Source organism: Coturnix japonica, chromosome 20 (genome assembly GCF_001577835.2).
Source record: "Coturnix japonica isolate 7356 chromosome 20, Coturnix japonica 2.1, whole genome shotgun sequence".
In the NCBI taxonomy this organism is placed as follows: domain Eukaryota; kingdom Metazoa; phylum Chordata; class Aves; order Galliformes; family Phasianidae; genus Coturnix; species Coturnix japonica.
Genome location: NC_029535.1, coordinates 5,118,638 through 5,133,424, shown reverse-complemented (window position 1 = coordinate 5,133,424; position 14,787 = coordinate 5,118,638). Strand labels below are relative to the sequence as shown.

The 14,787-nt window shown below is 38.4% G+C and overlaps 1 protein-coding gene across 17 annotated transcripts in view; it reads left to right on the top strand.

The window, feature by feature from the left end:
- The first annotated feature begins 544 nt into the window (after positions 1-544).
- The window catches only part of ZMYND8 (zinc finger MYND-type containing 8), a 56,928-nt gene continuing 42,685 nt past the window's right edge, over positions 545-14,787 (top strand). For 3 of the 17 annotated variants that reach the window (XM_015881566.1, XM_015881552.1, XM_015881559.2), the window contains exons 1-2: positions 10,422-10,700; positions 11,059-11,292. In XM_015881566.1, the coding sequence (XP_015737052.1) occupies positions 11,279-11,292 (14 nt within the window). In that variant the 5' untranslated portion in view covers positions 10,422-10,700; positions 11,059-11,278. Of the gene's footprint in view, positions 663-10,421; positions 10,701-11,035; positions 11,293-11,500; positions 11,697-12,339; positions 12,390-14,787 lie in introns of those variants that run through there. The other 14 variants (XM_015881562.1, XM_015881555.2, XM_015881550.2 and 11 more) reach the window with 10 other exon arrangements.

Here is a 14,787-nt window from a genome sequence, read left to right as displayed (position 1 = left end):
TGAGATTGATTAAACTCTGACAAATGAGTAAATCCTGTTTCTTAAAGCACTGTACATATGTATGAGAAAGATCAGCAAAACTCCATGTTTCTGTTGCTTACAGTTAGTTTTCTGAGGTATCTTTTACTTAATATTTGCAAACTGAGGTAACTAGGTGGGTCTAAGGACAGTAGATTTATTTTTCTGACTACTAACTTCTCTGCTTGGTTTATAGTTCTGTGTTTTTGTTATTTAAGCTCTGAGTCCTGGGTTTAATGACCCAAGTTCTCTTTACCTCATTGATTTCACTTCTCATGTATTATATGTGGGCACATACAACCTAAACCACACGTGGTCGTTTTAGTTGTCCTATCCTTTAAAATAATGAGCTTAGCAAATATAGGTATTCTTAATGGAAAAAAGAAAAAAAAAACATCTAAGTGAAAAAACAAACAAAAAACAGCCTTCTTCTAAGGAATTTATTTTTGTTAATTTGTTATTCTAGTACCTAGAAAGCAAAGTGAAATCGGCATCTTTTGCAGAACTGTAGAAATCAACCTGGAACCTGCTTACCTTCTTGGAAGTAACTGAGAATGACTCCTTTATTTTATGCTTCAGTTCAACAAGACGAATTAATTCAGAGTTTGAGTAAATCCAGTGAAGAAAAAACTCATTGTCATGGGGTAAGTAAATCCAGTTTAAAAATCATGATCATTTATTAGAAGTCATATCTGTTTACCTTTGGGAGACTGAGGGCCTGAAAGCTTGCAGGGCTTTTAACAGAACCAAAACCATGTGTTACTTGCTATTAAGACCTAAATAGAAATTTTGGAAGCAGAATCTGTCATGTGTCTAAGATAAGCACCATCCAACTTGGCTTATAAATCTTTGTTAAAAGATTTGTTAGGTTGATTGTTTCTAAAACAATTTGGGCATTATTTCCAAGTAAGCCTTTGTCCAGTCTTTATGCAATTTGATTTTTACGCATACAGAATGTATGTCTATATTCTCTCGTACTAATAGCATTGCAAAGCTAGCATAGCTTACTTGTTTACAGAGCTGACCTTAAAACTAAAACCTTCTTTTGTTCCATATCCATTAACTTCTGATACCTGATGTTATCTAAGTCTGTTAGTTTGGCTTGAATGTAGCATATGGTTTAAATAAGGAGTGAAGAGTCTTGTGTTTTTTTACAGCTTTTTCCATGCAAATTGTGGTTCATAAGGAAGCATGAAAACAGAATTTCAGTATGCTTTGAGATGTTTATGCTCAAAAGGGAGAGAGAATACACACGCTTCTTTTGAACCTTTTCCCTTCTTTTATATTCCAAATAGTGTTACTCAGGCTTGAGAGACCTAAATTTACCTTGTCATCTATAAGGAGAAAGTATTTTATTCTCCCTCTCATGTCTTTAGTGTTTATTAAATAGACAGAGCAAAAAGGTACTGAGGATTGCAGAATAGTAATGGTAATACAAGAAAACAGACAAAACTAAATATGAGACTGCTGGTTGGAAAACCACTTTTGGTTCTCTGTAATGTTTCTGTCAACATAACATTTCTATTAATTGTTACCATTCACTACTTAACTCAATAGACACAAGAAGGCCTTAGATACATTAATAATTTTTAATTTGCCTAGAACAGATTTTATTGTCCTTGAAAGACTGTAATTTCCATGCATTATAAAAACAGATGAATGTTCTGGGTGAAACTGTGGCATCACCAGAGATAATAGGACCTGGATTTCACCCTAGGGTTTTATGTAATAAGCTATTAAACTGACATTTCAATAGATGACCCTACAATGCAATGACTAATATTTCATTAATACATTGATAAGTAGTCTGCCAAAGAAAAACTGATGACTAGAAATAATTGAAATTTAAATTAACCCCCCCTCTTTTTTTTAGTCTGATATATAAATATATATTGTCTGGTTGGACAAGCACTCTTATTTTTTCTAGATTTCTAAAGATTGTTCTCACTAAGTAGATATTTATAAATATGTGTTTTCTTGGAAATCTGCTGAGCTCATGTCTATAAAGTAGTGTGTCAACATATTACATTAGTATTGCTTAGATGTGGAATGACCCAGCAGCAAGTATCCTAAATTGGTACAAAGAAAAAGATTTATTCCACTGTTGATCTGTTTTACTTCTGAAGTGCAATAAACTACAAAGTTTTGAAGTAAACTTAGAGATTCAGAGTATTAAATTAAAACCCTGAATTAGGGAGTAGAAACTATATGGAATTAATGTTCCTGTAAATAAAGTTTGTGTAACCCAAACTACAAAACAAAAGGGAAAGAAAAAAAGCCACTTTATGTTATTTACTTTTGTCCAAAACCAAATCTCTTGCCACTGTCACTGTGTCAGAGATCAAAACTGAACAGTACAATCTTAACTTTCTTATTTAAGTTCTGTTGCTTTATTTTTTCCCTGTAAAAATTTGGCTTATCCCAGCTTAATCTGTACAACAGCCAGGGAGATAATAACGCTGGGAAGAAATATTTCTAATGAGATCAAAGAGGCATCAATATATATTTGTTTACATAGGACTGGATATCTAACTGTAGCTTACATGGCAAAAACATGTATGGAATAAGACTTAGCAGTGGGTTCGAACACTTGATGTGGCCAGTGGAAGAGTGTGTCCTGGAATAATGAGAGGTGTGTAAGTTCTTGTCTTCCATCACAGTACAGGACAGATTGTTCCATGCTTCTGTCACTAAGAAACAACTGAACATAGCTACCAGGTTTGTTCTGGAGGCTCAGAGTGGCAGCAGCTGATGGAAGAATCAGGCAAGTCAGTGTAGGATGAGTCTGCCTTGGTCTTGGTTTTGTTACCACAATGGGTTTTAACATGCTCTACCTCTCCTCATGCTGCTGCAGAACAATCAGCAGCTCTGTTGCATGAGGAAATGTTACCCTCAGACTTTCTGTGATTATCAGGAAAACCAGTGAAGCATTTTTGCCAAAATCTTGAAATGAATATTGAGTACTATTACAAAAAATATTTTGAATAGCATTTTCTAGATTTGTGATTATTTGAACATACCTTTTTTTTTTTCCTTTCTTTTTTCATTCCAGTGGAACAAATGAACACTAGGGGATGCTGCATTTCTACCAAACTTAGAAACCAATGTAGGAAAAAAATGCCAAATATCTGAAATTTTATCATTTCCTTTGATGTGAAAGGTGAGGGGAAATAATTTTGGTCAATTGATATAGTAGCAGTATTTTATTGCTACATATCAAGTAGGTAGAAATAGATTATTTTTTAATCATTTACTGAAAGTTTGAGGAAGATGCCATTTTTATTTATGTATAAGGAAGTTTATTTTAAAGTATTTTTCTTACAGAAATATCTAGACCAGCTTTGGGATCCAGTTTCAATAGGTTACATGCAAAAGTAGGTGAAGGATATAGTGTGTCTGAACTGTTCAAAACTACAGAGATATGGAGTCCAGAACTCTTTATTTTAGAAACTGTCCTTAGCCAACAAATACAGCACAGCATACAGGTTTGAGATGTAAGTTATTTCAGGACAAAGGCGCCTGATTGTTTTGTACAAGGATTTGTGCAAAAAGATGAGAACTGAGGAGTTGGTCTTTATGATCTTCATTGGCACCTTCCAAATTGGGTATTCTGTGATCTTAGGCCAAGTACTGGAAAGCATTTTACTTACAGGAACACAAAGAACTGAGTGCACACAGAGCTGGAGATGAATGGCAGGTGCTGCGTGGGGGGATTTTTAGCACTGAGAAGTCAAAGCACAGAAAGTCCAAATGTGTCAAATATTTGTATGTAATCTTCTTTTTATAGCAATGTCTTTGGGGAAGAAAGAGGGCAGTACAGACAATGTGATTTAACTGCCCTTAGCCATTGAAAGGGGCGCTCTCTTTCCCTCCCTCCCCCTGCTGTTTGTTGCTGCAGTTTCTGCAGCAAGGAAGTAGACCTGTCTCACTGAAGGTCTACGTAAATAATGAATCTACTGCAATGGAAGGACTGGGAATATGTGTCTGGGAATGGGGTTGGGAATTACAGAACCCTTTCAATAGCACTAAGCTCCTATAAATTCAATGATCCTGTTTAATTTCATTCTAAGGCATTACTTGAGATCTGAGCCCGAGGCATGTAGACCAATAATATCTATGGTTTGATACATTTGTAGTTTAGAAAACATATTGTTCTTTGTAAATTAGTTTTTTTCCTTCTAGGTAAGGCTTACAAGTATGAAACTACCAGAGTGGTCAAGGAATGGATAATGTAATCCTTTAGATTGCTTTGGTGGGCTATTTTCAAGCATTTCTTTTGTCAGTCTTGTGATCATGTGATTTGATTTGTACCTTAGACTTTAAATTGTGGGTACAGGTTTTCCTTTGGTATTTTAAATGTTTTCCTACCATCACTCAAAGAAGAACACAAATGCAATGAAAATTAGAATTTAATGATAACAGCTAGCAATCTTTTTTTCCTAGGTAATGTTCTTCTGTTATGTTAAAGTGTTTCCACTATGCAAATGTCCAGTACTGGTTGTTTTCCCTAAACACTCTTGTTACCCTTGAAAGAAAGATCAGAATGCACAGAAGACATTAAAAACCTGTCAGATACAAGACTGCAATCTGAGGTGCTTTTAAAAGAAGTACAGCTGAGATGGAGAGGGCAGTAAAACAAGGGGCACAGTGCTAATTTTGCCCTCCTGTGAATGGATGTTGTATAATGTTACTTAAGAACATTCTTAGAATTCTTTTTCTTCTTCTGCAGTGTTTTGGTATTTCCTGGATGAGCAGTGACACTGAAATGCAGAGTATCATCACATCTTGTTGTAAAGTTTGTATGTTATATTCCAGCAAGTCTTTAAAAGCCAGGATTAAGCACAACTGTTATACAAAAAGTCAGAGTGCTGCTTCACAAAGGGGCAAACTGACATTTTACTTGAGTTCTTCTTGGACCTGTGGGAATTTACTCATAGAAATACATTTATTCCCTATATACTTTTGTTTGGTTGCATACAATCTCTCTTTGGAATTCCTGAAACTCTGACATTTTCCACGCGTAATATAAGGATATTGTGGCTTTATAGTAATGGAATGTAACAAAGTTCATTTAATAAATAAATTGCAGAGCAGTCTTGCAGAGTTTTCCTAATTTATGAGGGCTGCTCCAAAAGTAATGCCTCCTACTTTATGCTGTTGGTGATATGGCAGTAGATTGCCACCAATATACGTTTTGCTGCTGTGTGACAGATGGCAGTAGAGAGACAGTCTGACAAAATGGCATCTGGCATGGATTGTTGAAAAAATGGCACTCATTGACATTCATCGAGATGCTTGCTGGACATTCATGGAGACCAGTCAGTGACTGTGAGCAATGAGATGGTGGGTGGAGCATTTCAGCAGTGGTGACAACAATGTGAAAGGCAAGCCATGCAGTGCAGCTTTTTGTGAGCACAGCGTGTAGGCTCTTGGTCATGGCTGGTGAAAATGCACAACTAATTGTAGTGACTGTGTTGGAAAAGAACATTTTGTAGCTTAGAGTTTATCAAATAGCATTATTGTGCTTTTTGTAGCTGGTGTAGTTTCCATAGGAATAAATGGAAGCATTACTTCCAAAGCGACCTATGTACATACTTGTATCCCCTTGAGTTGTTGACAAGGTGGTTAAATGCAGCATGATTTCTTCTGCTCTTTCAGCAGTATGTTATTTGATGTGGATATAGATCTCCCTACAGTGAGCCTCCCTTTTTGAAACAATTTTACAGTGGCGCGGTTTCAGTCAAGTCCTCATTCCTGTCACCTCATAAGGAGGACTTAGTGAACATTGCAAGTCCAACAGTGCATGAAAAATAATAGTTTGTAAAGGTGCCACAATGAAATCAACTATTTATGGAGATGTTAGATACAGTGAGTGAAACGCCTGCTGATCGTGGCTAAGGCTTTTACGTGGCTTCACAGACAATGCCACAACTGTAAAATGTGCTTCTTCTCTACAGAGATGTGGTTGTATTTCAGAGGTGTTTTTTTCCTTCATGCCCTTTCACAAGGCTAGGGAGATGAGGACAGATCTGTAGTGTCATTTAGGTATGAACAGAACATTGTTAATGAGGCAAATCCTGTAAAAATTTCAATCCAGTGCTTGAGCATGTAGTTCCACAAAATTATCTTCGAGTTATAGTGATCTCTTAGATTATTGTGGGCTGCCCTCTCCTGCCCTGTTAGCCATGCCACTACAAGTGTTGCTGCAGCAACAGTGTTGTGAACTCTTGTGGCTGGGTGCTTTTCCTGGGTTAAAGTTAGCATTCAGACCACTGTTCCTGTTCTCTGTGGAACTCTACAGACAGGTCTGCAAGAAGTGTGGTTGAGCTGACTGCTAATGGCTGGAAGAAATGGCAAATGCTGGTGAAACTATGGGTTAAACCTTTGTGAAAGTGATTGTATTGCACATTCGTGGTGGAAAAAGAAACCAAAGTAATGGAACTACAATTTAGCATTATCTAGACCCTGTACTAAATATTCCCTAACAGTTGTGACTTTATCTTGTGTGGAAGGATGTGATGTCAGACTAAATGCTGTGTGCGGGATGTCTGGCACTTAAGCAATAGAATTCCATGGTGAAACACAAACTTCTTTCAGAATTTTGTACCTAGTTCTTTTTACATCTCCATACTCATAGACCTGCCATGTGCAGTAAGTGCATTGGACTCATTACCATGTAAGAGCAGAGTAGGCATGGTAAGTCTGCTTGCTACTCAGCTGCCATTCAGTTGCATGGTGAATATGCTTTAGGTCTGATATACAGTGTATCTGCATGTGTCCCACAGCTGCTTTCCTGCTAACTGGAGAAAGTATGCAGCTTCAGATCAAATAGAAAATAAATGATATCTGTTAGGATTTCCTACAGAACACTTAATTTGAATATATGGCGACAAGAATCCTGTTTTATACAGGATATCCAACAGCCGTGCTTCCAGCTGTGAAGTCTTTGAGACTGTTTCAAACTCTAGGGGTGAAAGAGATGAAATATATGGGCTTATGCCTTAAGATAACATGGGCTGTAGCATCTCTTTTGAAAAGCTACAGCTGCTCTAAAGCAAAGGGCTCAAGGGTGCTCAAGGTGGATTTTTTTTTTTTTTTTTTTTTTTAAGATATTTTTGGCAGATAATTAAACACGAATAGAGATTTCCTTTGCAAGGAAATGTACTTAAGGCAGTTTCACAGCATACTAAAAAAGGCTGTCAAGAGGAACTTTCATAATGCATCAGATACTCAGTGTGCACTGGAAACAAAATCAGATTTTTATCTATAGACGGTAAGTGATCAGTGTGATCCAGAACCAGGAACCTAAAATGAAAGTGTACGAATGTATTGTTCTTCAGGATAAGTACATGCATCTGGCCACAAAGCCCTTTCAGCTTGCAGACATGGCAGCTACCTGGTTGGCAGAAATGCATTGTCCATTGTGCTGATATTTCACAGAATTACCGGCCTTGTCAGGCAGGTTAGGAAATGTAGCATCAAACATGTTTCTAAAAATTCAGGAAACATCTTCCTAGATATTTATTGTTGGGTTCTGTCAGATGGAGCTCTTGTCCTTCCGTCTTTAAGAAGTTACTGATACTTTGGTAGATTTAAAGTAAAGGTGAGTAGATAAGAAAAACAAACAGACAAACAAAAAAGCCAACACAAAACCCCCACATCTTTCAAGGAAAGATACTGAATTACAGTCTTACTTGTTCCTAATCTTGAAATTAGCATTTGCAATCAAGAACTTGGAAATGCAGGACCAAGCTATGAGACCTTAAATGCAACTTCTATCACCTGTGTTTTGCTTATCCTTGGAGAATATATTTCCTATTTTCTTCTGTGTGTCTGCTCCAAACATTATTTTTAAAGCTCCATCTTCTACTGCTCTCTCTATATAAATTTATTTAGATTTGAAGGCTTCCCAATGTATATTGAATTTTATAATTCAGTACAGCACTGTTTTCTGCTTGTCTTTCTTGGCAGTGGTACTTCCTGGAGAGAATATTCTACACAGTGGGCACAGTTCTATGTAAAGAACCTCTTAATAATAGTAGGTTGCACTTGTAACATTGTTGTCTTTTAATTTCCTTTTGAAATCTCTGTTGTTCCTGTCTTTTTCTTTTTTCCCTTCTATTTTCTATTTTGCCTTTTTTTTTTCTTTCCTGCATCACAGTCCTATTTCCCCTTAACATCTTTAATGCTCTGAAAAGGACAAATACTAGCTAATCTAATCTCTCCGCCCTCTCTTCTGCTTTACAAAGCTTCTAGCTTCCCCTGTCTCTATCCTTTGTTTTCCTTTCCTTCCCATCCCCCTCCAAAAAAATTGACCACTCCTCTGTAAAAGAACTGATCAAGGTGCAGCAGGGCATGGCTTCATTGTGATTTGACAGGATCTTCTGAGTTCTCAAGATGTACCTACGTGGTAATTACTGGGCCTGTATATATATCTGGTTATAGAAGGATATGGATGGATGAGAGAGCAAGATACTTGAAGCTTTCCCTTTTAAATTCTGACAGCATTATGATGGCTGTGTTAGCAGTGTGCCTGATACACTTTAGACATTGTTATCCATGTTCTCTCTAACGACTGAAGAATTGTAGATTTTGCTTTTGGGCCACCATTTTCCCGAATCAAAGAGAAAAGGACTCTAGGCCTCCTCTAAAGCTGCTTCTGCTTCCGTCTGCCACATTTACTCTGATCGGTCAGAGCGTGTCACTTTGGCAGTGTTCCCAGTCACCATCAGCGCTACTGCATTCCCGGATCATGTCTTGGGGAGCACAAAGCTTTGATGAGATCAGTGTGTTTAGTTTTATTTCCTTGCTGTACTTCACTGGCATTACTATTATTTTAGTAGATAGAATAATATTGGAATAGAGCAGTTTCTTAATAAGCATAAATATAAATGTCTGATAATCCTTTCTTAGAGTTACTGCATGGCTCAGAATGTATTTATGTATTGGCAGTTGGTGTCTCTGAGTGGTAATAGAGCTTTAAGTATGCATTCAAAATGAAACCAATCTGGAGTGGTCTGAACTGTTAAAACTGATGTAAGCGTTCACTTGAATATCATGCATTTCCAGTGCGTTCTTGCTGCTGCAGTGGGCTGTACGATTCCCTTTATAGCAACACTGTCATTTCTGCTACATTCCTAAAACAGAACCAAGTGCCAGCGTAATCCATGAGCCTTCCTGCTCCTTGCCCTGAAAAATGCTGCCAAAGCTAAAAAGGGAAAATGCTTCCAGCAGGGACTCCAGAATTACTTACGAGATGAGAATTTAAACTGTGGGCTGTTAATCCTCTATTGCAACCTAAAGCACGGGAACGCAAAGAATGTAAGCACGGTGATAGGATGGTGGTTTTCCTTTGACAGTGATATCTCAAGGAATAATCTGAATTCAATACGGAGTAACGCAGAGTAGTGGTATTAATCTTACTGAGTAGCTTAGTTATGAGTCACGTCAGCTCTCAAGCGCAGAGATTTGGGTTGTAATGCACTTGCACCATGAGAGAAGCTGGTTGAGGCTGGGGTCGGGGGGGGGGGGGGGGGAAGGTGGAAGTTACCTTTATTCATGGTGATTGTTTCTGGGGTAATTAGCACTGGGGTTCAGTTAATGAAGCACATGTTCTGTTTGCAGATAGACTTGATTGATGGCAGAGGGTTTTCTGTAGTTTTGGACAATCCTGAATCTTGTGTTGGAAGAACCTTTATTTTGCTTTGGCTGTTTTAGCTCAGGATTTGATCATTACTGTTTTGATACTGAATTTGTTCCTCTGCTACCCCCTTAGTTTTTGTTTCTGCAGAAGTAACCCTCTGACAATACATAATATGCTTCAGAATCACCTTCTCATCTATGATTTCCTTTGTAATTTGTCGATGGCAACAGAATGTTAAAGCCTGGCTGCCCGGTGCAGGCAGGCAATCCTGAACAAAAACACGAAGCCTTGCTGCAGCGTTTCTAAAGGGATGACCTTTGAAATCCTAATCTGCATTTGACACTTCCTTCCTCGCCGGCAAAGTGATAAATCCTCCCACTTTTGCTGTACTGGGAAAGAGAGTCAAAGTGCAGAATTTTAGGGAAAGGACTTAAAGCAGTTTTGGATACAATGTTTGGACATTGGCTACGTGGGCCATTTACATGTTCATTTCCCATTTTGTTTCGCTCAAAACAAAAAGCCCAGCAAAAAAAAACCCAAATCCAGCAGGCTGCGTTAACTCATTTGTGTGAAAGCGGACCGATCATTTGCCACGTGGAGCTTCTGCCGCTTTTCAGGGCCTGCCTCGCGCCTTAAAAAGCACCAAGTGCGACAGGGTTAACGGCCAGGAAGCGGCGGCTGCGGCCGGTAGCACAGCAGCCAGCGGCAGGGCAGCCCTGCAGGCCGCGGGGTGGGGGCAGGGGGGGGCCCGGCTGTGGGTGTACATCGCTGCCATCCCCGTCCTTTGGGTCGTTGTCTGCAGCGTTTTTATAGTTAGGGAAGAAGTGCACTGAGTGCCAGCAGCCCTCTTTGATGAAGTAATTTCAGTCGTGGATTACTTGCTGCAGAAATCAGCCATCAGGCTTTTTCCTATATAGGTTTTGGCTCATGTTGTCTTAAAAAAACCAAACAAATAAGTCCTACTGTCAGTGTATGGTTGCTGTGGCCGGTGTTGGTGTATTTACATTTTGGAATTGGAGGATTCCGTCTGAATTTCCAGGTGTGTTTTTTTTCTATCCGTCCTCCTGTGCATGTGCACTTTGTTTATGTTGTTCCCTTTCTGTAGCCTTGCTTTCACTGTGTGAAACACGGTGGAAAACACCAGAAAGATGAAGTTAGCTTTTTGTTTGTAAAGAATCGTTTTTGTGACCTGGGTGAACTGTCCTACTTCAGGTTTAAAATAGCCAAATGCCTTCAGCAGGGACACACTGAGACACGTTTGCTCAGTCAGGCGGTTTGTGCTCGCTCTCCTCTGCTTGGAAATCTACGTATTTCACACGGGAAGTCGGCTTTTGGGAGTTCTTTTCGAGTTTTTTTGCCGAAACGGGCCTAGCTTAGCCTGTCTTCTCTGTGCACAGGATGGCTCCTGCTTGCCAGAGCTGCACAAAGATAATCGCTCAGGAAGTGTTTCAGCCAATCCCCTGAAGCTTTACATTCAGATTTACCAAAGTAGCCAATCCTGGATTAGCTTTTATTAGGAAGACAGATCATCAAGCTGAAGTGCCAAGCCCTTTCTGTCTGAGTACTGAGAGCCTGTCCTCCATGTTTTATAAGTATTGACATAACACTGTGTTAACAATGCATCCACAGAGGTAAGCCTTACTTTTTACATTTTTTTTTCTCTAAGACCTATGAGTTGTGGGTTGAGAGTGTGATTCTCTGTGATTTGTTGTGCAAAACTCACACCACAGCACTTTATTAAGTTGAAACTGTTTAAATTTGCTTTCTTGGGTCACATGGTTAGTAGCCATTAGCCACAGCTTTATTTTGCAGACTGGCAAAACCTTGGCATACCTACTTCTTCACAGGAGGATGGTGTTTTTAGAATTTAACAAGATCCTGGTATTCCAAAGAAGCTTTCTGTCTCTGAGCAGTTTGCCAGCACTATTGTCTGTTGTGTCACATGCCTGCTGAAGAGAAAATGGAAGCTAGGGAGCAGATGCATTTAACTGCCCTACAGGGAGTCAAGCAGGGATAATGGCAGACAGAAGAACAGGCAAGTTTACCTTTCTAAACAGTGAATGGAATAGCTAAGATAAGTTATCTCTGAAAAAATATGGGATTTAAAAAAACCTAGACATCAGCAAAAACTGCTAATGGCTGATTGTAGATATTGGGCCTAGGTGGTGGTGTGCTGTTGCATCATGTTTTTTATGCAGCTTATCTTAGCTTAAAATGATTATTGAACTCTTTTTCTTGCAGGGATAATTAATACAATGTGTTTCTCTTTCCGAGGGACACTGTATGGTTAATATTTTGTTCCTTTAAAAGGGAGTTTTTATGCTGCAGATTTTGGAAATGGGTTGCTGCTCAATAAAATGCAGCAGTACATCAGTTTGCAAATCTGATTCTTTATGGAAAATGTTTTTTAACTGTTAGCTTTCTTCTTTTACATATTTTGAGTAAACTAATGTACCTTTTATCTGTGCCTTTTTGTTTTACACTGTATCAGCCACAGTTCTGTGTTGTGGAGTCCAGAGGATATAAAATCATCTGTGGTTCATGACAGTAGTACATGTTGTTCGTTCTTGTTTTTTGTCTTTTTTTTTTTTTCTTTCTTTTTTTTTTTTTAACTTTTGGTTTAATGCTACGTAATTATTTCAAGAAATTCCTTTTTGATCAATTCCCAAATCTGCCAGCCTGTTGTATCTTCTTAACTGGAAAAATGAGATGGGTGCTTGAACAGTTGGTAAGTAAGCAGCATGCTACTCTAAACATTTTAAATAGTTTTCCAAACATTTTGTTTTTACTGGGTCAGTTAGTGCAGTAGATGAAGTGATTTTAGAGGTTAGCCATGTAAAAAATCCGGTTTGTTTAGCGTCCATTTTAAGGGGCTGATACGTGTAAACTGTTCCAATTTGAATGCACTGCTTTTTTTTCTTTGTTTTTTTTTAGATAATTTGCTTCTAAAGTTTGAAACTTCTTGTTTTCCTCAGAGCAGTGAAAAATATTCGTGCTGTTTGTTCGTAGATCCTTAATTGCCACACTCATAAGGGTAAAGCGCAGTTTGGTTGTTAGGTTTGTGAGGTGTGATGAGAGTGCGAGTACTCAGCTGTGAAGAGACCGTACAAAGTAAAGTAAATAATACTTAATGAGCATATGTTTTTGAAAGTATACAAAGTATAATATCACATAAACTTGCTCAAATTGTGACTGATTAAGAGCATTTTGTGCTCTTTATTAAGATTTCGATTGTAACCTTTGCCTGCTTGCTTAACAAGCTGTTTTTCAGTGATCACCAATATCATTACAAAAGCTGTGGAAAGATGCTCTTTTGAGCTTCAGTATCATTTTCATCCTCCTTTTAGCAGTTCACACACTTTGATTTTAGGAAGCTTTGAGCTCAGGCAGCTTTAAAAATGGCAGTGCCTGGGTACACTTGCATGTTAAATTCTGTAGACTGTTGCCAAGATAGCATTCTGTAACATAGCCATTTTCTTGTGGTTACTTGTTTCTCTATGTATCTTATTCCAAGTACCAAGCTTTGCTTAACCCCCCTGCCTACCCTTCCTTCACCCCCCCTTCCCCCCCCCCCCCCCCCCAAAAAAAAAAATTACAATGTAAGTGTGTGTAGCTCAGTTTGCAGTGTTAAACACTGCTGTGTTGTATCACTGACTTTCATGTTATAGCAGTTTTGTGTGCAACTTGAATGTATTTTTCAGCATACGCAAAGGTGCTAACGCAGCTAAGATGTTACTCTGGTTTTTTTTTGTTCTGATTGCTAAAAACAGAAATTATGTTGGGACGTAATTTTCCTAACAGTAGGTTATACACGTTAGCAGTTTACTTTCAGTCTCAGGAATTGCACAACATAATATTTGTTTAATATGAGGAAGCAGGAGTAAGTGATCTGCAATCAAAAAGCTTGTATTAAAATGGCTCCCACAGGTTTTGTTAAACTAGAATCTGTTTCAAATCTGCACCTCCAGACACATTGCTGACAGTGAGGCATATTTGTATAAGCTGCCCTTGTGCGTGGAATGAAACATAGCGTCGTGAGTCTGCTGAAGTTCCCTATTTTTAATCACTCGAATATAATTCTTATATAGTTCACAAAAAAATAAATGTCTGCATTGCAGCAAGATGTCTGAGGCAAGGTAGAGACAGCAGTGTTGTTTTACAGATCAGCCCAATCACGCTGCTCCATGGAGTGCTCGAGCCAATAGAAGCAGAGGGTAGGTTAAAGATTGACAATTGCAGTGGCAAGGCTGAGAAAGGCCTTCTGGAAATTTCTACCATCTTTGTTCCATCTAAGTAAAGCAATTTCAGCCAAGCTGAAGAATTTCATGTATTTTTGGTGCTTTGTCAAGGTATGATGTTATCACTCACTTTCATAGATTGCATAATAAGAAGCACTCTGCAGTTTCTCTGCTGTTCAGGACAGATGGAATATGGGGTTTTGTTAAAGTGGTCGTCACAGGCTGTGTGGGGGGAAAGCACGTATTCTTTCCACCCAAGATTTTACAGGACTGGATCTTGTTAGTATCACAATTAGAACGTACATGAAGCAATTAATCTGAGTTTTATTCAGCTTGCACTAAACGCTCACTGTTCTAATGTAACTAGCAGTTAATCTTATAATCTCACTTTAAATTTTTAGGCTACTAACGAGTACTTTGAATTACCCAGTACGAACACGATTAGCCATTATTGTTTTGTGCCAACATCCTGTTACTTTTATAATTAGCTGGACAAAGAATGCAGTGGAAGAAAAACAAAGGAGTGATCTGGACTATAAACTATGATGAAAACAGTAGCTTTTTAAAAGCTCCATGCTTCTTTCATTCTTCACAGGCAAACTGTTTTGGTTGGAAGCTAAATAGCGCTAGGGAAAAATGAATGATTTCTTTAAACAAATGACACTGCTTAACATAGTGAGAATGAAAAAAAGAGCAGAATATAAACCACTCTGAATGTGATGTTTTCCCCTCTCTCTTCAGGCAAAAGTTTTGAAATGTAGGGGAAAGCCTACAATTATATTAAGGGAGCATGTACTGAAGGAGACTTCAAGCTCAAAAATCACAAACAGGCCAACTGAATTAGAAATGTAGCTCCTGATTATCAGTGTTCACGAACTTCAATTGGCT